The 25,172-nt window shown below is 48.8% G+C and overlaps 1 protein-coding gene across 1 annotated transcript in view; it reads left to right on the forward strand.

The window, feature by feature from the left end:
- The window catches only part of Castor2 (cytosolic arginine sensor for mTORC1 subunit 2), a 42,618-nt gene extending 17,793 nt beyond the window's left edge, over positions 1–24,825 (forward strand). The window contains exons 2-9 of the mRNA XM_008851111.1: positions 9,887–9,957; positions 14,904–15,097; positions 15,301–15,433; positions 15,826–15,949; positions 17,773–17,883; positions 18,268–18,350; positions 18,732–18,826; positions 18,927–24,825. Coding sequence (XP_008849333.1) covers positions 9,887–9,957; positions 14,904–15,097; positions 15,301–15,433; positions 15,826–15,949; positions 17,773–17,883; positions 18,268–18,350; positions 18,732–18,826; positions 18,927–18,992 — 877 coding nt within the window. The 3' untranslated portion in view covers positions 18,993–24,825. The remainder of the gene's footprint in view (positions 1–9,886; positions 9,958–14,903; positions 15,098–15,300; positions 15,434–15,825; positions 15,950–17,772; positions 17,884–18,267; positions 18,351–18,731; positions 18,827–18,926) is intronic.
- Positions 24,826–25,172: the final 347 nt, after the last annotated feature.

Here is a 25,172-nt window from a genome sequence, read left to right on the forward strand (position 1 = left end):
GATGAATAAATAGATGATGCATACACATATATTTTGTCTCTGGGGAATCCTCACTGACACAGTACCTAACCTCATCTCCCCCAGAAGACGGGCCTCAGGCAGGAGCAGAAAAAAATGGAGAGAGACTGAACAGAGTGGTCCTCCCCACAAGACAGAAATAGTTCCTCTATACTCTAGGGTGAATTACCATGGTGTACGTACGTGTGCACAAACACACACAAATAATAATATTTTTTAAATATGACAGTCACTCCTTAGTGTCCTTGAGGAATTGGTTCCACACACCTCCTATGAATATACACATATGTAAAATGATACATTTGCATTGAACCTAGCCAGACTTCCCCATAGACTTTAAGTCATGTTTAGATAGCATATCTTACCTGATACAAGACCGCTAGCCCAGTAATACTTGCATCACTTATGGAACTGTGACAAGAAGATTAAGCCTCTACCTGTTGAGTATAACTGCAGTTTTCTTTTAAAAACAGGTTCTCATGTAGCCCAGGCTGGCCTCAAATTCTGTGTTTGAAGGATAATCTTGAATTCTGATCCTCCTGCCTACTATTCCCTGTTATTGGGGGTCCCCTGAGACCTGGTGCTAGAAGATGAACCATGCCTCACTAGGCCCACTAGCGACCCAGAGAAGGCCCAGGAGAAAGAACTTACAACCACAGTGGCTGAAGAGACGGCTGAGTGGTTAAGAGGGCTTACTGCTCTTGCAGAGGATCAAAGTTGGTTCCCAGCACCCATGCTGCATTGCTTACAACCACCTGATACTTCAGCTACATGGGATCCAACACCCTCTTCTGGCCTCCACACATACCTACACTCATGTGCACATACATACACATATTACACATATACATAAGTAAAAATTTAAATCTTTTTTTTTTTTTTTTTTGGTCTTTTTGAGACAGGGTCTCCCTGCAGTCACAGCTGGCCTGGAACTCACTATGTAGATCAGGCTGACCTCCATCTTACAGAGATCTGCCTGCCTCTGCTTCCCAAGTGCTGGGATTAAAAGTGTGTGCCACCACACCTGGCTAAAATTAAATCTTAAAAAAGAACTTAGAACTACAGCCTTAGCCCAATTCTCTCCTCAAGAGCATCCTGCCTTCACTAGTAAAGTGTAGCTCAGAGAATTATCATAACTGCCTGAATCATAGGCATGTGCCACCTCACCCAGTCTGGGGCTTTCTAAATGGAAAGTGAGGCTCCCTCTCCTGAGATGTTGGGGACACTGGGCATGGCCATGGATTCACACTAGCCTACAGTTTCTCTTTGGGCAACTTACTGGGAGCCTCCAGTTGGTAAAAGGGCCCAGACTTCCCCCATGCCTCAACCTGCTTCCACCCATGATGTTTAGCTGTTATTTTAGCTTTTTGAGACAGTCTCTCACTGTATAGCACAGGCTGGTTTCAAACTCACAACAATCCTCCTGCCTCAGCCTCCCAAGTGCTGTGTCTACAGGTGCATACCACCACAGCCAGTTTTGTGTGGTGCTGGAAATGGAACCCAGGGCTTTGTGCATGCTAGGCAAGCTCTCCACCAACTGAGCTACATTCCTATCCCCTTGTTTTTTGTGCATGTGTGCATGTTCACATGTATGTGGAGGCCAAAGATCATCCTTAGTCCCTCATCCTCAAGGCAACTTCCACCTTGATTTTTGAGACAGGGTCTCTCACCAGCCTGAAATTCACCAAATTGGTTAGACTGACTGATTAGAAATCCCTTGTCTCTGCCTCCCCAGTGTTGGGAGAGCTACCCAGCTTTTCTAAAAATAAATTATTTTTATGTGTATGAGTATTTTGCCTGCATGTATATAGGTGTACCACATGCATGCAATGCCTGTGGAGGTCAGAAGAGGGTGTTGGATCCCCTGGAACTGGTTATGGATGGTTGTTAGCCACCATGTGGGTGCTAGAAACTGAACGGGTTCTATGCAAGAGCAGCCAGTCCAGTGCTCTCAACTGCTGAGCCATCACTCCAGACCCCAGCTTTCCTTTTAGTTAATTAATTAATTTTAATTGTATGTATATGAGTTTTGTCTGCATGTAAGGGCACCATGTGTGTGCAGTGCAATTGTTAGTGTGTGGTGCTGGGAACTGAATGTGCCAGAGCAGCCATTTTTAATATTTATTTTTATTTTATGCACCTGAGTGTTATGCTTGCATGTATGTAAGTTCACCCGTGTCATGCATTGCCTGTGGAGATCAGAAGAAGGTGTCGGATTCCCCTAGAACTGGAGTTACAGACAGTTGTTAGCCACCATGTGGGTGCTGGACTTGATCCTGGGTCCTCTGCAAGAGCAGCCAATGCTCTTAACCGCTGAGCCATCTCTCCAGCCCCAACAGCCAGTACTCTTAACTGCTGAGCTCTCTTCAGCCCCCATACCCAGCTTCTAAAAAATTTATTTACTTTTATTTTTATGTGTATGAGTGCTTTGCCTGCATGTGTGTAGGTGCACCATGTATATGCAGTGCCCATGGAGGCCAGAAGAGGGTATCAGATTCCCCTGGAACTAGAGTTATAGGTGGTTGTTAGCTACCATGTGGATGCTGAGAACTAAACCCCGGTCTTCAGCGAGAGCAGCCAGTGCTCTTACCCACTGAGCCATCTTTCCAAACCCATACACCCAGCTTTTCTTGATATGAGCTCTGGGGATCAAATTCAGGTCCTTATGCATGCAAGACAAGCGCTTTACCCAGTGAACTATCTCTCCAGCCTCCCACCAGATAATTTTTAGACCCTATCAGCAGTCAGATGGACAGCTAGTGCTTCATAAACTGTAAGCAGAGGTTAAATCTTTTATTTTTGATTAATTAATTAAAAAAGACTGGTCGGGTGTCTTAGACAGGGTCTCACTGTATATCCCTGACTGGAACTCACTATGTAGACCAAGCTGGCCTCGAACTCAGAGATCCACCTGCCCCTGCTTTCCTGAGTGCTGCTGGCAAGTGTCATTTTAAAGGACACCATATTGGTAAGACTGAGCAGCCAGTTTCTAGGATGGACAGCATTTCCTCAGAAAGGAGTGAGACTCACATCCCAAGGGGTGTGCAAATGGAGGCTGCCCAGGCCTTGCAGTCCTGCTCCCTGCAATTGCCATCTGTCAGGTAAAGGTCCCTTCTCTGTGGAGTTCTCGCCGTTTGTTTGGGGTTTTTTGGTCTTTTTGAAGACAGGGCCTCCCTTGTAGCCACAGCTGTCCTGGAACTTGCTATATAGACCAGGTTGGCTTCAAACTCACAGAGATCCACCTGCCTCTGCCTCCCAAGTGCTGGGATTAAAGGTGTGTGCCACCATGTCCAGCTACCAGTTGTTTTTTTGAGACAGAGTCTCACTGTATATCTCAAGATTATTGACCTTCAAAACATCATTCTCCTGCCTCAGCCTGCTGAATGCTGGTATGAGAAGTGTGTATCTTGGACTGGAGAGGTGGTTCAGTGGTTAAGAGAACCGGCTGCTTTTGCAGAAGACCTGGGTTCAATTCCCAACACCCACATGGCAGCTAACAACCATTTGTAACTCTAGTTCCAGGGAATCCAGCACCCTTTTCTGACTTCTGAAGGTATTGCATGACATGGGTGCATCAACCTCCATGCAAACAATACACTCATACACATAAAATAAAAATATTGTTTAAAAAAGTGTATATCTCAGAGGCTGGAGAGATGGTTCAGCAGTTAAGAGGACTTACTTCATTTGCAGAGGACCTGGGTTTGGGTCCCAGCATCCACATGGGCTAACAACTATATAACTTTAATTCCAGGGGATTTGATGCCCTCTTCTGGCCTCTATAAGCACTGCACACATGTGGTGCACTTACATGCAAGTAAAACCCTCATACACATAAAAAATAAATATAAAGGCCGGGTATGGTGATGCATGCCTTTAATCCCAGCACTCATGAGGCAGAAGCAGACTCTGTGAGATGGAGGCCAGCCTAGTCCACATAGTGAGTTCCATGCCAGCTGGGGGTACAGGAAGACCCTGTCTCAATTAACTTATTTATTCATTTAATTAAATTTTTTTCTTTTTTGGTCTTTTGGAGACAAGGTTTCCCTGTAGCCCCAGCTGGCCAGGAACTCACTGTGTAGACCAGGCTGGCCTTGAACTTACAGAGATCCGCCTGCCTCTGCCTCCCAAGTGCTGGGACTAAAGGCGTGTGCCACCACACCCAGCTTAATTTAATTTTTTAAAGAGTGTGTATCACATGGGGTTGGAGAGATGGCTCAGCAGTTAGGAGTGCTGACTGCTCTTACAAAGGACCCAGGTTCGATTCCCAGCACCCATGTGGCAGCTAACAGCTATCTGTAACTCCAGTTCCAGGGGATCCGACACCTTCTTCTGACCTCCACGGGCATTGTACAGGATGGGTACACTTGCATACAAGCAGGCAATACACTCATACACATAAAATAAAAATAATAAAATATTTTTTAAAAAGTGTATCACTGCTGGGTGTGGTGGCACACGCCTTTAATCCCAGCCCTGGGGAGGCAAAGGCAGGCGGATCTCTGTGAGTTCAAGGCCAGCCTGGTCTACATAGTGAGTTCCAGGACAGCTGGGGCTACAGGGAGACCCCGTCTCTAAAAGACCAAATAATAATAATAATAATAATTTTTTTAAAGTGTATCACCATATCCAGCCCTTTATGATGTGTGTGTGTACAGGGGAGGGTGGTAGGTGGGGATGGGTTTTGTGTGTGTGTGTGTGTACGTGTGTGTGTATGTGTGTATGTGGTACTTGCACATGAGTGTACAGGTGCACATGCCCTTGCACACATTCAGATACCAAAGCAGGATATTGAGTGTCCTCTATCAGGATCTCCATAGAGACAGGATCTCTCACCAAACAGCAAGCTCTTGGGATCTGCCTGTCTCTGACCTCCAGTGGTAGGGTTATAGGTGCATAAAGCCATGCTCAACTTTTTATGTGGTTTTGAGGATTCAAACCCAGGGCCTCCTGCCTGTAGAACAAGGATTCTTGCCTGCTAAGCTATCTGACTAGTCTGTGGTTTTAATAGAGACTCTGTGATAAACTCTGTCACTGATTAAGTGAACAAGTAATTCTCTTCCTTATGTTGACTTAACCTCCTCCATAAATCTCAGAGGCTTTGCCGGAGGGTCCCCCCACCCCCCACCCCACTGCCTTCTGCCTACAGGTACATTTCTGAAACACAGCTGGGCCAAACCCAAGCTTGGGGACCCATGGCCCAGGATGCCCCAGGGAGAGGCCCCTGTGAGGGCCTTACTCTGCTGGGCTAAGAAGCTAAGAGTAAACAGATCGAATTTCCAGTGTCAGCCAGGCCATCCACCCAGGCAGCCACAGTGACTGAAGATAGGAATGCTCTCCAAGGTGACTCAGCACCTGGTCCCCTGCTCTGAGCAGCCCCAGGCCTTGGCTCAGCCTGGGTTATTGGCTCTGCTGGGTGGTTCTGGCCAAACCCAAAGAAAATAGCTATGGGATTTTGAAGTCAACTGGTGTATGAGACTATATACCATCCCTAAGGATGAGGGGACACAGAGCCATGCTTAGCAGGGGGCCTGCCATAGTTTGGGTGATCTGCCAGGCCGATCTGCCTGTCTGAGCCTCAGTTGGTTCATTGGAAAACAGGTACCAATATGAAAGAGTGGAATGAGATGTGTATAAGAGGCTGGCCTGCCGGCTGAGGATTTCAAGCTTCTAGGCTAGCCTGAGCTACATAAAGAGGGAGAAAGAAGGTAATATTTGGAGAGAGAAAGGAAGGAGGAAATGAGAGAAAATGAAGGAGGAAGGAAGAGAGGAATGAAGAAGGGGAAAGGGAAGGAAAGAAGTGCATTTAAGACAGTTGTCAGAGTCATTAGGCAGGCAGAGGCTGGTCTGAAGTGAGCAGATGGGCCCCAAAATTGGAACCCTGGGAATGAATGGATAGCCCAAGGCTAGCAAGAACTGCACCAGAGCTGTCTCCCACTGGAGAGATAAGTTCCTACAGGGAACAAAAGACTAGCAACAAACCTGCGAAGGGAAAGTAGTCCTGTGTGGGAGACTCTGGGTTCCAGGAAAGACTCTTATCAGCCAGGGGGATGGAGAGATAGTCCAAGGTCAAGGGCAGGAAGGTAGGTTGTCACAGCAATGGGGTGTGGATTGTGACCGGTCAGTGGTGAATTGAGTTGGGTGGAGAAAAGCTAAGTGGCTTAGAAGATAACAACACTTGCTGTTCTTGCAAAGACCTGAGTTTGGTTCCCAGGGCACTGCACTCATGAGCACAAACCCACACACAGATACACACATACGCTTCATCAAAAATAAAATATAAACCAGGCATGGTGGCATATACCTTTAATCCCAGCACTCAGAAAGCAGAGGCAGGAGGATTGTGAGTTGGAGGCCAGCCTGGGCTTCATAGTGAGACCCTATTACCAAAAAAAAAGGGAGAGAGAGCCGGTGTGGTGGCACACACCTTTAATCTCAGCACTTAGGAAGCAGAGGCAGGCAGATCTCTGTGAGTTCAAGGCCAGCCTACATAGTGAGCTCCAGGCCAGCTGGGGCTACAGGGAGACCCTGTCTCAAAAATTAAATAAATAAAAATAATAAAGCATAATAAACTTAACCTCTGTGAGATGAAGAGGCCAGGATCAGGCAGGTGGCTGGGATAGCTGGTTGAGGGACAAAAATGTGCTAACAGTTTGCAGAAGTGATTCTCAAAGGCTCATATTCACATGGCTACAGGCTTGCAAGAGGTGCCCTCACTAGATACTTGTATCATAGAAATTTGGGGTTCTGAACCAGCCAGACAGGGAGAGATGGGATGGATCTGGAGGGGCAGGAGAAAGTCAAGTCTGGTGAGAAGGTATCTTTTTTTTGAGTGGGAGGGTCTTTTTGAGACAGGGTTTCCCTGTAGCCCCAGCTCTCCTGGAACTCACTATATAGACCAGGCTGGCCTTGAACTCACAGAGATCTGCTTGCCTCTGCCTCCCTAGTGCTGGGATTAAAAGCATGCACCACCACGCTTAATAGCTGGAGAACTGGTGAAGGAAATCTGAAGATGGGTAGGATGCTTAGGCCAAAGATGGCCACAGACAGGGAGGGAGTTTGAGTGGCACTGACCTGGGGAGCAGAGAACTCTCGTTACTAGGCAACCAGACAACAGCCCTAGGCAACACCCAAACTGGGCCCTCCAGGGAACGTGAGTGATTCAGTGATTCTCAGTTAATAGCGCAGTTAATAGCGTCTGGGATGTGGCGGGTGGGCCATGGGACCACATTGCTTAACAGGCAAAGCTTGGCTCCCTGTGTTCTTGCCTTCCTGTGACCACAGAAAGCTGGGCATCCCTACCACCATGAGTAATCTATCAATATAGTGCTTATCCCTGGCTGTAGTGGGAGGAGTACAAGGTCATTGACCTCCAAGCCAAGTCAGGAGAAGGAAGTGGAGTGTGAGCTGAAAGCACCTTTGTTCAAACTCAGAGTCCAAGGCAAAGAAAGGATCAAATGCCTGGCTCAGAGGTAGCGCACCTGCCTAGAATCCCCCAGTGAGGGGCTGGGGTGTGACTCAGTGGTAGAGCACCTGCCTAGAATCCCCCAGTGAGGGGCTGGGGGTATGGCTCAGTAGTAGAGCATCTGCCTGATGACCAGAGTTTGATCTTTAGAACCCACATGGTGGAAGGAGAGAACCAACTTCTGTAACTTGTCCTCTGACCTCCATATGTGTGCTCCATATGTAACCCACACATAAACACAATAAATAAATGGAATATTTTCTAGATGGATAGCATCTAAGTAGAGACAGCCAAAGTTGTCCTCTGGCTGCACACATACAAATAGATACAGAGACATAAGAAAGAGAGGGAAGGGATGGGAGAAAGAGGAAGACAGCCAGATATGGTGGCTCACTCCTGTAATCCTAGTACTTGAAAAGCTGGAGCTGGAGAATTGCTGCAAGTCCCAGGCTCTCCTGGCTACAGAGTGAGACCCAGTTGTTTTTTTTTTTTTTAAATGACATGGGGGAGGCTGGAGCGATAGTTCAGTAGTAAAGATTGCTTTCTTTGCAACCACAAGCACCTGAGCTTGAATCCCAGTACCCATGTAGCAAGCCAGGTGTGGGTGGCTCATTCCTGAAGCTGTATGGTTAGGGGCAGGCAGAGTGATGGCAGAGACAGGATGATCACTGGGGTTTGAGCTCCCAGTTTCAGAGAGACTGTGTCAAAGGAATAGGATGGAGAGAAGTAGAGGAGGACACCCAACACCCTCCACAGCTTCTGCACATGTATATAGATGCATGCATCTGCACAAGCATGTGCATGTATCACACAACAGAGGGAAGAGAGACAGATCTGAGCTTTATAGGGGAGCAAGTGGGATGAAGCTCACAGACACAAAGCACTTGGAGACTGAGCACTGGACACTTCTGGGGCTAATACTTAAGTATATATTCATTTTTATTTCATGTGTATGGTATTTTGCCTGCATGTTTTTAAGTGTACCATGTATGTGCAAGGCCTGTGGAAGCCAGAAGAGGGTGTTGGATCCCCTGGAACTGGAGTTGTAGACAGTTGTTGGCCACCATGTACCCACATGGAATTTGAACCCAGGTCCTCTGCAAGAGCAGCCTGTGATCTTAACTACTGAGCCATATCTCCAGCCCCTGGGGCTGACTCTAGACTCTTAACTTAGGTTGCCACAGGGAGAACAACAGATCCCTCCACTTCCTTATGCCTTGCAGGTCTCTATGTCAGTGTGCACATTGCATCAAGATGGACATTCAGCAGCTGGCTGGTCCCCAGGGACGTGTCACTTCGACAACAACTTATTTATACCCCGTGTCCACAGAGGCCCTCATTGCTGTCTCCTGCTGTTTATGCCCTCCAGACCCATGTGTCTGGTCTATTTCTGGAGTTGTCCCCACAGCCGCCAGGGTGACCAGAGCAAGTATCTTTCCTGGTTCTGGTCACCAGGCTCTTAGGCAGCTGGGAGGCCCCATCCCTCCCAGCATGCACCTGCTCACAGTCATCTGAAGGCTGAAGGCTTCAAGATTCTTTCTGAGGATGTGGGGTCCCTAGGAAGGAATCCCACCAGAGCAATGATTGCCACTTACAAGGAGACAATGACTGTAGTCTTTTGAGGACAATGATAGAGTGTGTTGTCCTAACAAGAGTTACAAGTTGGCTATGGGACAGGCCTAGTAAGAGATGTCATTGAGAAAAAAGGCCAGCAAGCTGGCTTAGTAGGTAAAGGTACTTGCTGCCAAATCTGACAACCTGAGTTCGATCCCCTGGACCCACATGGTGGAAAGAGAGAACTGACTCCTGCAATGTGTCCTCTGACCTCCATGTGGGCACCATAGCTTGCTCATATGTACACACACACACACACACACACACACACACACACACAAATAAGTAAAAAAAGCAAAAAGCCGGAAGGGAAGCTGAGTGTGTGCTGATGGCTAAGCAGGTGGTCAATGGAAGGAGAAATATGTCGCCGGACCAGGCATTTCCTGGAAAGTCAAATTTATAAAGTGTCATTTACACATAGCAGGTTTCTCTTTTAGCTAGGTGTAATGGTGCACATCTATAATTCCAGCCCTTAGTAGGTGGGGGAATCAGGAATTGAAAGCCATCCTGGACTTATATGACACCCTATCTCAAAAACAGTCACCTTTTAGTGGATAGTTGAGCTTTGATAGACATGTAGGATTTTACAGCCACTACCACACACCGCATAGTGAACAAAGACCTGAGAATGTAGCTCACTGGTGGAGTACTTGCTAGAGTCCCCCAGTGAGGGACTGGGGGTGTGACTCAGTGGTAGAACCTGCCTAGAATCCCCCAGTGAGGGGCTAGGAGTGTGGCTCAGCAGGTGGCCTCCCCAGACTAACCAAAGACCCTGTGTCTTCTTCTCAGGTGCAAGTTCTTCAGTCTGACTGAGACACCAGAGGACTATACCATCATTGTAGATGAGGAGGGCTTTCTCGGTAAGTGCCTCTCGTCCCCAAGGTCCTACCATGTGCCCATCTCCTTAGTTATTTTTCTGGTTTTACTTTTGATGTTTTAATCTGGGAGGGTGTGTTTTGGTTCTATGGAGGGATGGAGGGTTGTTTTTTGTTTTTGTTTTTTTTACACTTATCTATTTTGTGTGTGTGTGTGTGTGTGTGTGTGTGTGTATGTGTGTGTTCTGCCCCCACACATGTGTTTGAACATGAGTGTGGAGATCAAAGGACAGCTTTCAGGAGTTGGTTCTCTCCTTCCACCATGTGGTTCTGGGGATCACACTCAGGTTGCCAGGTTTGGCCCCAAATGCTTCTATGTGCTGAGCCATCTCACTGTCTCTTGTTTGATTTTATTTTTTTTAAAGACAGAATCTCCCTGTACCCCCAGCTGACCTAGAACTCAGTATGTAGACCAGGATGACATCAATCTCAGAGATCTACCTGCCTCTGCATCCTGAGTGCTGAAATTAAAGGCATGTACCATCACATCAGTTTTCACTTGTATTTTGAGACAGCATCTCACTCTGTAACTGAGGCTAACCTCAATCTCGAACCTCAACCTTTCAAGTGCTGGGATCATAGGAAATTGACACTATTTCTGACTCTTTTTTTTTCCTTCCATTTTTCAATTGAAATATCATTTGCCTATCATAAAATTCACCATTGTGAAATATAAATTCAATTTTTGTTTGTTTGTTTGTTGAGACAATCTCAGGTAGCCCCAGCTAGTCTGGAACTCTCTAGGTAGCTAAAGATGACTTTAAACTTCTGACCCTCAGGTGCTGTGCACCATTACACCTGGTTTATGCCAAGATGTTGGTAGAATCCTGGGCTTCATGGATGCTAGACCAGCACTCTACCAATACTCTTTGCCCTCAGTGGGGTTTTTAGGATTTTTAAGCCCCTCAAAAAGAAGCCTTGTATTTGTTATCAGTAATCTCCTGTCTCCCTGCCCTTAACCCCAGTTCTTTCTTTAGTATGAAAGTTTATGACTTGTTAGCCTTTATGTGTTTGTTTATTCGCTTGTTTTTAATATTTGTTTTATACGTATGAGTGTTTTCCTGCATGTATGTATGTATGTATACCACATGTGTGTGGTGCCCACAGTGACCAGAAGAGGGCATCAGGTCCCCTGGAACTGGAATTATAGGCAGATGTGAGCTATCTAGTGTGGGTGCTAGGAAGCAAACCTGGGTCCTCTGTGAGAGTATTTAGTGCTCGTAATCCCTGAGCCATTGCTCCAGCCCCCTGCTCATTTGGTTTTTGCAATGCTGGGTATGGCACTCAGTGCTTTGCCCATGCTAGGCAAGTGCTATACCCCAGAGTCATACTCCCAAACCCAGGGTCTGGCTTTAAAGGGACTCTTAGAGACTTTGCAGGCTGTAGGGATCCTGCAAATGGAAATGCACTGATGTTGTTCTTACCTGCACTGTATTCATGACAGGGCAGAGGGGAGCTATTGGATTTACTCACAGGCAGAGATGCTGGATTCCTGGGTAAAGCTCTTAAGTGACATTCTTTAAATATATGCAGGGAAAGCCAGGCAGGTGGCACAGGTCTGCAATCCTAGTACCAGAGAGTAAAGTGGGAGAACTGCTACTTCAAAGCCAACCTGAGCTATATAGAAAGACCCTATGTTGAAATACCACAAGCCTGGAGAGCTGGTGCAGCTCTTTAAAGACTCAGGCTCACAACCCAAAAGACAGGAGTTCAGTTCCCAGCACCCACCGTTATGCTGGGCATGGTGGCACACACCTTTGATCCCAGCACTCAAGAGGCAGAGGCAGGTGAATCTCTGTGAGATCAAAGCCAGCCTGGTCTCCATAGTGAGTTCCAGGCCAGCTGTCTGGGCTGTGTGACTTGCCACCAGGGGTGGAGGGGCAGCAACCTTGCAAAGTGCACTTCAGGACACTCAAGCTCATGAAAGTTCCCAGGAGACTATGAGGGGCTCACACACCACCCCCAGCAAGCACTTTCCATTGCTAAGTTTGGGTTCCTTTAGTTCCAGAAACAGGACCAGGGGAGATGGATCAATTGATAAAGTACTTGCAGTTCAAGCATGAGAACCCAAGTTCAGAGCCTCTGTACCCATATGATAAAGAAAGTGATGGCAAGGGGTCTGCGGGAGTTGGGGGTGGGTGTGTGGGGGTGGAGAGGTGACTCAGGGGTTAAGAGTACTGACTGCTCTTGCAGAGAACCTGGGCTCAGTTCTCAGCACTCACCTAGTGATTTACAAGTGTCTGTAATTCTAACAACAAGGGATCCAACACCCTCTTCTGGCCTCCACAGGCATATACACACCTATAGGCAAATACTCATGTACATGAAAAGAAATGAATCTTTAAGAAAAACAAGATGGATGTGCCAATGAGATGGCTATTGCCCAGAATCTAACAACTGGAGTTCAGTCCCTGGAACCCATATCCTGGGACCCACATGGTGGGAGGAGAGAACTGACTCCCACAAGTTAGCCTCTGACATCCAACACACACACACACACACACACAGAATTCCAGAAACAAAATAAGGCAAGGTATGGGCAAGGCCTGGGAATCCCATTCCTGGGAGACAAGTGGAGGAAATAAACAAAGCCTGCCACCTGGGCAACAGGTAGTGTAGAAGCCAGAGATCCAGGGAGTACTGAACCACTTCCCCAGCTCCCCTCCCTCTTTCCTGTGAGGCCTTCTGCCTCTCCATCATTTGCTGGCTGACCACAGGCCTTCTCAGCCAGCAGGACCAATGGGCTTCCCTTAGGCTGCTGTCACCATGGCGACTGAGCTAGGCAGGTAGGATTCTGATGGCCTCGCTCAGCATCCCCTCCTCCCAAGCCATCTTTCCAGAGGCCGGCCTCTTCCCCTCCCCTTCCTTGTCTCTGACACCACCCTCACCCTCCACCCCGACCCCAATTTCTTAAGGAACTCAGTGCTTCTTTCTTTTGGTCCCCAAGACAGAGCGAGTTTTTTTAGTCCACTGGATTTTAATCTTTTTTTGGTTTGGTTTTTTTGTTGTTGTTCTTATTTAAGACACTCTTATATATGCTAGGCTAGCAGTATAGACCATCACCAAGCATGACCTTGAACTCCTGACCCTCCTACCTTGACCTCCCAAGTGCTGGGATTAAGTGCATCACCACAACCAGTTTTATGCAGTCCTTGAGATAGAACCCAGGATGTTATGCACAGTAGGCAAATGATCTACAAACTGAGTCAAACTCTCTTCCCTTTCTGTTTGTTAGTTGGAACTGACTCCATAGGCACACCATGGTATACACACCTACACCCATATATAATACACACAATAATAGTAAATAAAGAGCTGGACAGATGACTCAGTAGTTACAAGCAGAAGGACCTGAGTTTGATTCCCAACCCCCACATAGACAGCTCATAAGGGCCTGTAACTCCAGCTCCAGGTAACCTGATACCATCTTCTGGCCTCCACTTACACTGCACTCACAGACACATACACATAATTTAAAAAGGCCCAGCACTCGGGAAGCAGAGGCAGGCGGATCTCTGTGAGATTGAGGCCAGCCTGGTCTACATAGTGAGTTCCAGGTCAGCTTGAGGCTACAGGGAGACCATGTCTCAAACAGACCAAAAATAAATAAATAAATAAATGGACTAGAGAAATGACTTAACAGTTAAGAGCACTGACTGCTTTTGCAGAGGACCCAGATTCAGTTCCCAGCACCTACGTGGTGGCTAACAACTACCTGTTACTCCAGTTCCAGGGGATCCAACATCCTCTTCTGGCCTCCATAGGCATTGCATAACATGGGTGTATGCAGGCAAAACACTTATACACATAAGTCGGGCATGATGAAGCACGCCTATAGTCCCAGCACTGAAAGAGGTAGAAATCATTAAGGCATTACCAACTCAACTTTTTAGTGAAAGAAACAAAGCTTGGATCCATATAAAGCACTCAGAAAGTGCTTCCGGCCCTGCTGAGCTACTGGGCATGCATAAACCATCCAAGATAATCACCTGCTCAGCCATCCCTAGAAGGGACCCTTGACTCATCTTGTTAATGGAAGATTAGGACTGGAGAGATGGCTCAGCAGTTAAGAGCACTGGCTGCTCTTACATAGGACCCAGGTTTGGTTCCTAACACCCACATGGCCACTAACAATTGTGTATAACTCCAGCTGTATGGGATCTGACCCCTTCTTCTGACCTTAACAGGCACTGTACTTACATGCACATACACCCACACAGAAATAAAAATAACTTTTTGTTTTGGGTTTTTTGTTTTTGTTTTTGTTTTTGTTTTTGAAACAGGATCTCACTATGTAAACTGGGCTGGCCTCAAACTCACAGAGATCTTCCTGCCTCCTGAATGCTGAAAATAAATTTATTTTGAAAATGAGGAAACTAGCTGGGTGTGGTGGCCCACGCCTTTAGTCCTAGCACTCAGGAGACAGAGGCAGGCGGATCTCTTTGAGTTCAAGGTACCAGCCTGGTCTACAAAGCGAGTTCTAGGCCAGCTAGGGCCACAGGGAGACCCTGTCTCAAAAAGGCCAAAAAAAAAAAAAAAAATCCAAAAACTGGGAAAACTAAGCCCCAGAGAGAGGCAGCAGTCTCTAGAACCTTATACCTCCCCCATTCTAAACACCTCTTCCACCTGGCCTGGCCTGGCCTGCAGACACTCAGTGTGTCCCCCCACCCCGTTCTCCCCCCCTCCCATCAGCCAGCTTACTGTCATCTGTGGTTTCTCCCTCTGCTACAGAACTGCCCTCTTCTGAGCATGGGTAAACTAAGCCCCAGAGAGAGGCAGCAGTCTCTAGAACCTTATACCTCCCCCATTCTAAACACCTCTTCCACCTGGCCTGGCCTGGCCTGCAGACACTCAGTGTGTCCCCCCACCCCGTTCTCCCCCCCTCCCATCAGCCAGCTTACTGTCATCTGTGGTTTCTCCCTCTGCTACAGAACTGCCCTCTTCTGAGCACCTGAGTGTGGCAGATGCTACCTGGCTGGCCCTGAACGTGGTGTCCGGTGGCGGCAGCTTCTCCAGCTCTCAGCCTATTGGAGTGACCAAGATCGCCAAGTCTGTCATCGCCCCACTAGCTGACCAGAATATCTCTGTGTTTATGTTGTCCACTTATCAGACTGACTTCATCCTGGTGAGTCAAAGCAGTGAGGATCAGCTACATACACTGCTCTTTGTGTAACACACACAGGCACAGACACACACATGCATGCACATTCTTGCACTCACACCAGGCTCCTTAAACACTCATTCTCCAATCTCACCTGCTGCTTTCCATACCGAAGGAGGTATGGGAACTGCGGCTCATGGGCTCATGAACCCCACTTTCCATCCTAGGTGCGGGAGCGTGACCTGCCCTTCGTCACCCACACCCTGTCCTCAGAGTTCACCATCCTGCGGGTTGTCAATGGCGAGACGGTAGCAGCTGAGAATCTAGGCATCACCAATGGCTTCGTGAAGCCCAAGATGGGTGAGTTGGGATTGGGGGAGAGGAGTCTCAGCAGGAAGGCCCCACCCACAGAGGATGCAGCGTTCACTGGGTGCCAGGTAGAGCAGCCAGTGATAATGAGAGCTGGCTCCCAGCTCAGCCCAGCTTGTGGTGTCAGGGTGACTATCTCTGGTCGGGACCATGGAGTAGAAGCCTGAAGCACAGTAACAGCTAAGTGGTGGCTGTTGAGACGTGTGGAGTAGCTGGAGCAGAGGCCCAGGGTCCTCAAGGGAAGCTCAGAGAATTGGTGCCTTGTAGGTGATAGGGAATAGGAAAGCCATGTGGGCTGTATTGACTAAGGTCTGAGGCTGGGCCCAATGCTCACCCACAAAGCTCCTCTCTGGCCTTAGCACCTGTGTCCTATTCTCTTGCAGTCCAGAGGCCAGTCATTCACCCGCTATCCAGCCCAAGCAACAGGTTCTGTGTTACCAGCCTGGATCCCGACACGCTGCCCGCCGTTGCTACACTCCTAATGGATGTTATGTTCTACTCCAGTGGGTAGGGCCCTGGGCCAAGGTTCTTTGGGGGACATGGGAGGTACAGCTCCACCCAGGATCCCAGACTGAAGGGGGAGGCATGGACATATCTGTCCAACTCTTGCACATTCCGCTTCCTCTTCCATGATGTTTTCTGAGCCTTGAGTGGGTTGATACAGATGTCCCATTTAGGGCTAAGCACTCGACAGTCATGTATTCCCAGCTCTTTGAACAGTTATCAGTCTCTGCATTAACTGCTGCCTAGTGCAGAAGGAAGCTCCTCTGGTCAAGATTGAGAGCAGAAGTCATCTAATTTAGAAAGCAGTTTGACAGCCTGTCCATTTAGCAAAATAATAGTAGTAGGCTCCTCTCTAGGGCCAGCCTGGTCTACATAGTGAGTTCCAGGCCAGCTGGGGCTAAAGGCTGGCCTTGAACTCAGAGAGATCTGCCTGCCTCTGCCTCCCAAGTGCTGGGATTAAAGGCATGTGCCACCACACCCAGCCAAGATTTTTTATTTTTTAATATTTTATTTATGGCCAGGCATGGTGGCACACACTGTTAATCCCAGCACAAGCGGCTCTCTATGAGTTTGAGGCCAGCCTGGTCTCCATAGTGAATCCAGGACAGCTATTTGTGAATAGAAAAATATTCTTTTTCATCTAATTAAAAAAAACCTTTTATGTGTATGAGTGAATTGCCTGCATGTATAAGTGCACCCGTGTTGTGCAATGCCTGCAAAGGTCAGAAGCGAGCATTGGATCCTCTGGAACTAGAGTTACAAACAGCTGGAGTTAAGGACGGTTCTGCTGGGAATCGAACTCAGGTCCTCTGCAAGAGCAGTCAGTGTTCTTAACCGCTAAGCCATCTCTCCAGCCCCAAGATTTATATTTATTTATGTATATATATGTACCTGTGTGAGTTTTACATGTTTTACCACATGTGTGTAAGGTGGCCACAGAGGCCAGATCCCCAGAGCTGAAGTTAAAGGCAGTTGTGAACCACCTGATACAGGTACTAGGAACTGAACCCAGTTCATCTGGAAGAATAGTAAGCATTCAACTGCTGAGCCATCTGTCCAAGATTTATATTTATTTATGTATATATATGTACCTGTGTGAGTTTTACATGTTTTACCACATGTGTGTAAGGTGGCCACAGAGGCCAGATCCCCAGAGCTGAAGTTAAAGGCAGTTGTGAACCACCTGATACAGGTACTAGGAACTGAACCCAGTTCATCTGGAAGAATAGTAAGCATTCAACTGCTGAGCCATCTGTCCAGCCCCAAGCTATGGGCTAGGCCCAAGTTTATAGTACCAGGGATGGGTTCCCTCCTGTGGAGCAGGCCTCAGATTCACTCAGAAAGTGGTTGGTGGGAGCTAGAGAGGTGACTCAGTGGTTAAGAGCACTGACTGCTCTTGTAGAAGACCCAGATTCAGTTTCCAGCACCCACATGGCAGCTAAAAACCATCTGTAACTCCAGTTCTAGAGGCTCTGACACCCTCTTCTTGCCTCCACATGCAAGAACTGCATGTGGTACACTTACATACATGACAGTAAAGCACTCATACACATAAAATAAAAATAAATAAATCAAAAAAGTATTCAAAAAGAAGAATTTGTTGGTTACCCCAAGAACCATTATGTCATTATTGCAGCAGTGGGCACATCTTGCCTGGCAGGTCAGTACTATAGCATTCAGGGTCTATTACAATACTCCCAGGCTTTTGACAAGTGTGAGACACAAAGCAGGACAGCCCTTCCTTCCAGGTTGGAGGGCAGTGGGCAGTGGGCAGCAGGGAGGGTATAGTAGGAGCCCCACTCTCACAGCTCCCTCCTGGTCCCCAGGGTGAAGGACGCCATGGCTGCCAGTGATGACTGTGGCCACATCCGATTCTTCTCCTTCTCCCTCATTGAGGGCTACATCTCTCTGGTGATGGATGTGCAGACCCAGCAAAGGTGAGCACGGTAGATACTCATGGGGGCTGGGGCAGAAGTGCCTGCTTTCTTCTTACTGAGTCCCCCTACTCTCTTCATTAGAGGTACTCCCATAGGCACAGGGGTCATCTGAGGCCCACCAAAATGGAGATTCAAACCATAGTCCCAATGCCGTTGTCCCCAAGGTTTCATCCTGGCATTGCCTTCCGCACCTGCACCCCAAGATATAAATCAAGGGCGTCAGTTTAACATGTCCCTAGCCCTCTGAGCTCCACCATCCCTATCCCTCCAGCCTACAATGCCCTCCCCCCCCACCGCCGCCCCATAAAGCAGAGACAGCTATCCTGATCTCGAGGCACAGGATGTGGGACACAAGTTAACAGCAGCCTTTCATTTCCTCCAAAGGTTCCCGAGTCATTTGCTATTCACAAGTGCATCTGGAGAGCTCTGGAAGATGGTGCGGATAGGAGGACAGCCCCTGGGATTTGGTGAGCTCCTGTGGTCAAGACACCTGTGTGCAGGGACCCAGGATTCCTGAATACATCAACACATGCATAGATTACCTAGCTGACTTGGCTATGTTTGGTGGTCTAAACAGGGAAACTAAGGCTAGGAGAGGCTGAAGTCCCCATACTGATGGGTCCCTTTGCCGTGACATGACAAGCATACAAAGGCCTTTGGGAAACCCAGGAGTGGACTTCCACCAGAGGGCTTTTATCTTTCCCCAGCTCAAAAATTAATTCATTGGAACTGGGGGTGTGACTTACTTAGCACTAAAGTGCTTGACTAAAATTCCCAAGTGAAGGTCTGGGGGCATGGCTCAGTGGTAGAGCACCTGCCTAAGATCTATGCCCCTCTTTTTCTCCTAGATGAGTGTGGAATTGTGGCCCAGATCTCCGAGCCCTTGGCAGCTGCAGACATCCCAGCATATTACATTAGTACTTTCAAGTTCGACCACGCACTGGTGAGTATTCCCAGGACCAGGCAGGGACTGTGCAGGCAGGGAGCAGATTCCTGGGCTCACCCACTTTTTAAAACTTTTTCCTTTGCTTCCTGCTTGGTAGGTTCCAGAAGAGAATATTGGTGGGGTTATCCATGCCCTGAAGGTCAGTCAAGGAGGGAAACATTAGAAAGGGGCTCATCTTTGGGCTCTTCCCTGCCATAGCCCGCTGGGGCGTTTCCTCTCATGAAGATTATTCTTGCAGTATTTCCTTACAGACTGGAGAATTGGCCTGGGGACCCTAAGGAAGGGCCCTCTGGAACACTCCCCCTGATTGCTGACCCTTCCAGCCCTGGACCCTCTCAAAGGCCACCCCATTTCCACCTCCTGCCTTCTGGAGCCCCCAGGGTTTTTAATAATGACTCAGTTCCCTACCAGTGGGGGCTTCCCTGTCATCCGCCCCACAGTGTTGCCCCAGAAAGAGGCACCCGAGGCCCAGAGGGCTTGGGAGCAGATCTATGTAGCCTCATGCACCACTCCCGGGAAACACCAAAAGAAGCTGTCACCTCCCAGGAGATACCAAGATTGGTGTTTGGATGTACCTAGGGATATCTTTGGGGGCTGGAGGAGCAGGGTTGAGTGTGCAGAGCCTGGGAAGCCTCCATGAGGTCCTCTGAAGATGAATGGTATGATTGCTGGTCTCTGGTTTCATTGGCTCAGGGGCTGGGTCCCTTAGAGTGAAGGCCAGCAGGCTACCCTCAGGCCATAATGGCCAGTGAACCTCAGAACAGTGGGGGCTGGGGACCTGAGCTGGGGAGAACTAAGCCACCCAGCACCACATCTGCAGACCACACAGGGCCTGCATCCCAACTCCCAACACAACTGCCAAAAGGGGTCCTGAGCTGACCTCCCACCACAAGCACTTGCCCCCAGGGGAGGAGAGACTCCCAAGACACCTCCTTTCCCACCAGCCTCAAGCACCAGCTTCTGTCTTGTCCTCGGTCCACTTTCCCCAGACCCAACATGGGCAGGCCTTTGAGAACTCAGTTTCTCCCCCAGCAGTGGGCATCCCCACCATCCCAGGTTTGGAGTAGCTTAGACCATGTCCACCTCTCCTGTCAACTAGACCAGCTAAAACTCCCCCCATCCCACGTCATCCTCTTGTACCTCACTTTTAGGGGTCATAGAAGAAGCCTCAGCCCCCAGTTCACATGCCTGCCCATACTCCACAGCCTGTGGCTGTGGCAATACTTGACCTGGGAGGCAGCTATCTTGAGCCTTTGTAGAGAAAATCATATTTAAGGTTTTTTTAGTAAATGTTTTTGCATACAGGCTGCTGGGACGGGGTGTAGTTTTGGTTTGAGGAGATGGGGCCTGTGGAGGTTTATTGGGTGCCCAGAGTTCAATGGCAGTTGAGTGCCCTGTGGCCCTGGAGACAGATGTGAATACAAAGACACATCTCTGGAACCTTGACTTTGTCTTTGGAGGACAGTAATTGGAAGCCCAACTCTATCACAAGATATCAGCACTCCATGGTGCCCCCTACAGGGGGTCCTGGCATGAGGTGCCAGAACCCCATCATGCCCCCTACAGGGCACTCCAGCCAACATGGCTCACTGGCAGCATCGGATGTGGTACAGAGCACCCATGAGCCACCAGGATGTGGCATCATTAGCCACAATTGCAGGGCCCACTCAGACTCTTGATCTCGCTGTGTTTTTCAGGCTTGAGTCATGTCTCCAGGATCAAAGGAGAGAATATTTACTTAACTATTTGTTTTCTGGTTCCAAAAGGGGAACAGCCAAGTAGACAGGGCCACAGTGGAGGCCCCCTCACCCCAGTCTCCTTTTTCTCATCTTGAAAGGCCTTGCTTTTTCAGGGCACACCTCTCCATACCCTCTTCTGTCTGCCTTTCCAATTGTTCTTTCCCTCCGTACAAATGTGACCCCTGCCCCAGAACTGTGTACCCCCTAGACTTTCTAGGACAGGACTGTGTATTGTACACACCTATAAATTCCTGTCTTATGTTGATAGAGATATATTCTGTAAATAGCATATATAATTGAGCAATATATATGTTAATATATTCTGTGTGCGCAGGACACGGGCAAGGGCCCGGCTTCGTGTGTGTGTGCATGTGTGGGCCCCGCCACGTCTGCTGCACACATGGAGACATTTTTGAGCCACCATATATATTTTTAATTCAAATATGTAGGCACTATGATGATTTAGAGAAGCCCTTGGGGTTCCTGGGGTCAGCCTGGGGGATTACGACAAAAAGCACCAGCCAACTACCCCTAGAACAGGTTTGGAGGGCCAGCGTGGTCTGCCTCGTAGCTACTGCACCCATTTCCACAGCCTAGGACTCTGGATACTCTTCTTTTTTGGAGGTGGGGGCAGCATTGATCCTGGAGACAAATTGGGATTTCTTGCTTTTTAACAGTGGCTCTCTTCCCCATGGTTAACCCCAAAACCTTGGCCGATTCCTCCCCTAAGTGTCCTCTCTATAGAAAGCTGTAGACCTGCCTTCTTACCTGGATTTTTGTTGTTGTTTACTTTGGTTTGAGACAAAGGTTTCACTATGTAGATCAGGCTGGTCTCAAACTCCCAGACATCCACCTGCCCCTTTTCCCAAGTGCTGGGATTAAAGGCATGCACCACCATGCCCAGCCTTTTTTTTATTCTGCAAATTCAAGAATCTCAGGTTCTCTCCCCCTGCTATCCTCCCGGGGCTGACTCCACCTGACCCATAACAGCACGCATACGCATGTCCCTCCAACTGTATATCTGGGAGGGGCTGAGGCCTTCCCAGGACCCCACTGCTTGACCACAGTGGGTCCGTTTTCCCCCACTACATGAGGAAGCTGGGTCTCTGTGTTCTGTGCATAGCATAGGCATGATGTCTCCACAGCTCCAGGGGATGTAAGAGTCCCCATTTGGACTATCTGCTCTTATGTTTTCTGTGCCACCTGACCCCAAACTCCTGGCATCTGTTTTAATGGGGATGAGAATCACTCCACCCCCTGCTGACCTAGCCTCAGAGGTGGCCAAGATTTTCTTGGGAGGGGGTAGTTCCTTTGTGATGCTGAAGGTTGTAGGCAGGGCCTTGTGCATACTAGGCAAGTGGTGTAGCACTGAGCTGCACCCTTAGCTCCTTGGGGTTAAAAGTCTCTTGGGTCACATGGAGGGGAGAGCAGGAGCTATTAGCAAGGCAGAATTTTCAGGACTACAGCCAGAACTCCTGGACTAGTCATGGGTGTGTGTTCAACCCGAGGAGCCACCTGGGCTGCAGGAGTTGATGTCTGTCTGAGAGGCACTCTAATCAGAAATGGGGCTACGGGCTCAATGGGTAGAGTGCTCACTTAGCATGCATGAAGACCAGGGTTCAATCCCCAGCATGATATAGCACCATGGTACATGCCCATAATCCCAGCATTCAGGATGTTGGAGGCAAGAGGAGGATCAGGAGTTCAAGGCCAGCCTGGGCTACATGAGACCCTGCCTCGGGAAAAAAAGGTCAACTGTCACCACAGATTGGTGAGACTACCTGCTGAGCCTCACAACTGGGGACAAAACCCAGTCCTGACCCAACAAAAAACTGTGTATACTCACTTCCTCTACAGGGTCTCTAAAGGAACACCCTGACCCCCCAAGAGAGTCATGAAGCCCTGACCCCATAACTTTCCCCTTCTCCAAGATTCAGGGGGCCCAGAGCCTCCAGAGCCTCCCGAGCCACCAGCATTCACCCTGTCCCACCAGCTGAGGCAGGAGGTTTCTGGTGCAAGGGAAGGGTGACCCAGTTCTGTCTGCTGCCATCCTGCAGTGACATTTGGTAGCTGGAAGCAACCTGCTTAGGCTGGTATGGTGGTCCCTCGTGACATGACAGAAGGGACTGTGGAGGTCAGGAGAAGATACTCAGGCTGGTGGGAAGGGCTGGTCCTGTAGGTACAGCCAGGACTACCCTTTGCCTGGCACGTGATCCTCAAAGAAGATCTGAGCCACCTGCTGCCATCCTCTCCCAGTCACATTTCCAAGTCACCCACATGGAGCCTCTAGGTTGGATGTAGGGACAGTACAGGCTCTTCTCAGCCTCAGCTAAGACAACCCAACAAAAGCAACTTAAGGAAAGAAGGGTCCATCATGGTGGGAAAGCAGGAGCATGAGGCGTCTGGTCACATTCCATCCACAGTCAGGAAGCAGAGAGAGATGAGGCTGGTGCTCAGCCGTCACTTTCTCCTTTTTATTCAGTCCAGGACCCCAGCCCATGGGATGGTGCTGCCCACATTCAGGGTGGGTCTTCCTTCCTCAGTGAACCTGACCTAGAAACTCCCTAACAGACATGCCCAGAGGTGTGTCTCCTGGGTGATTGTAGATCCTGACAAGGATCCTTTACAATATTAACCATCACAAGATGCCCCTTGTCCACCTCCATTCACACTGTAAGGAGAACTGGAGAGCAGTGGGAGGGGTCAGCACTTGATGTGGTGAGGGGGAGCCTGGGTGAGCACGGTGGGGTGTTTTCCAACAGGGAGGTGACGTAGCTTTGGTTTTTCAAGAAATGGATACAGTGCTGAGGGTTGGGGTACAGCCTGAAAGGGCGGTAGACCTCCACTTTGACATCCTAGAGGGATGTGAAACCAAGACGGCTGCCAACCAGCTTTGCTGTATGGGGTTGTTGTGGGAGGATTAGAGCTAACCTTTTCCTCCATTTCAAAAGCTCATCCCAGATTTCTTTATTTCTGTTTTCTAACAAGCAGCAGCAAAAGGACACACTTAACTGACCTGGAGCCTCCTCCCACAGTCTGGGAGAGGAAGCCACAGGGTGACCCCAGCTTGACCTCCTGCCCCTCTTCCAAAGACTCCTCAACTGGGGAAGGGGGAGCTGCTGGCCAGGATCCCTGGTTGTCCTTGTTGCTGAAAGCACCAAGAGAGTCCTGGAGTAGAGACCCAAGGCCTAGGCTGTGGCACCTGTGGGCATCAGTTTAGTGGTGGCAGTTTGTGGCACTTGGTAGAAGAGGAGGGGAACCAGAGAGCCAGAAGCGCAGGGTGGCCCCTTCCTATGTGTCAGAATGCTGTTCCATGTGTGGTTCTATTTACGCATGTGTGTGTGTGTCCATGTATTAGGCATGAGTGTGTGTGCACATGTATGCAGAGCCCATCTTTGAGCTATAGGACTGGCTCATGTAGTATTTTAGTCCTTAGGAGTCTCACCCACTGCCATACAAGGTGACTAGGTGGGGATGCAGGCCCTGGTTCTGAGGAGGGGGGTGAGGCCAACCTGTTGGGATAGGCTTCTTTCCCCATTGTGTCCTCAATAGGGATTCTGCCCCTTAAAGGCCTGGATAGTCCATGCCAACAGCCAGAGATGGCCAGGCCCACCCGTGGGACTGGTTAAAACATTCGGTCTTAAAAGACAGTATTTGCAGTGAGAGGCTACGGACGAGAGATGCCCCTCAACTGCTGGGAACTCATCTAAAAAATGGTTCACAAGGCTGGAGACCCCAGCAGTAGACCAAATTCAGGTTCCTGTGGACTGGGCCCAGTGTGGTTTTCCTTGCCACTGCCTCAGTTTACCTATATTCCAAAAATGGTCCAGGAAGAGATGGGCCCCCAGACAACAGGGAGATGAAACAGCAGCAACAACTCTCCTAGTCGTCCTTCCTCTTGTATGCCAAAATCATTTCCGTTATCCTGAAGCAGGGGAGCAGATGACGGGTGCCCTGTGGGGTTCTTGAAGGGCCCCAGCCCTGCCCACAGCCCCCTGACCCTCACCTGGCATGCCGTGCCCAAGTCACCAGCAACAGTGGTACTTCAGTCCTGCGGCTCAGGTGCAAGGGAGAAGTGGGCAGTCCTACACCATCCACCCCCAGGCCACTCATGCTTTTGTCTAAGAAACACAAAACCCTTTAGAGTCGTGGACTGTGTGATGAAAAAAAAAAAAAAAGTACCTAATGTTTCCCCCCCAAAAAGACAGTATATTTTGTACTTTGTAAAGTGTTCATTAAAATGAAGGAAAAACAAAATTATGTTGGCCGACGGCTGTCTGATTTTGTGTTGATTCATCCAGGATCATGTCTTGTTTCTTCCCCTTTTCCCTGTTTGTTTAGAAGAACATAGGTTATGGGCAGGACCTTCAGGTATAATATCCTGAGTCTGAGAAACAGCTCCCCAAGTGAGAGGGCTATATCAGATACCTGATGTTGTGTAACAAGTTGTCCCAACATGTGGCTTAAAATGATTATAGGGACTGAAGAGATGGCATAGTAGTTAAGAGCACTGGCTGCTCCTGTAGAAGACTCAGGTTTGATTCCCAGCACCCACATGGTGGCTAACAACCATCCATAACTCCAGTTCCAAGGGATCCCTTGCT

Source organism: Nannospalax galili, unplaced genomic scaffold, assembly GCF_000622305.1.
Source record: "Nannospalax galili isolate Female #2095 unplaced genomic scaffold, S.galili_v1.0 scaffold444, whole genome shotgun sequence".
Lineage (NCBI taxonomy): Eukaryota > Metazoa > Chordata > Mammalia > Rodentia > Spalacidae > Nannospalax > Nannospalax galili.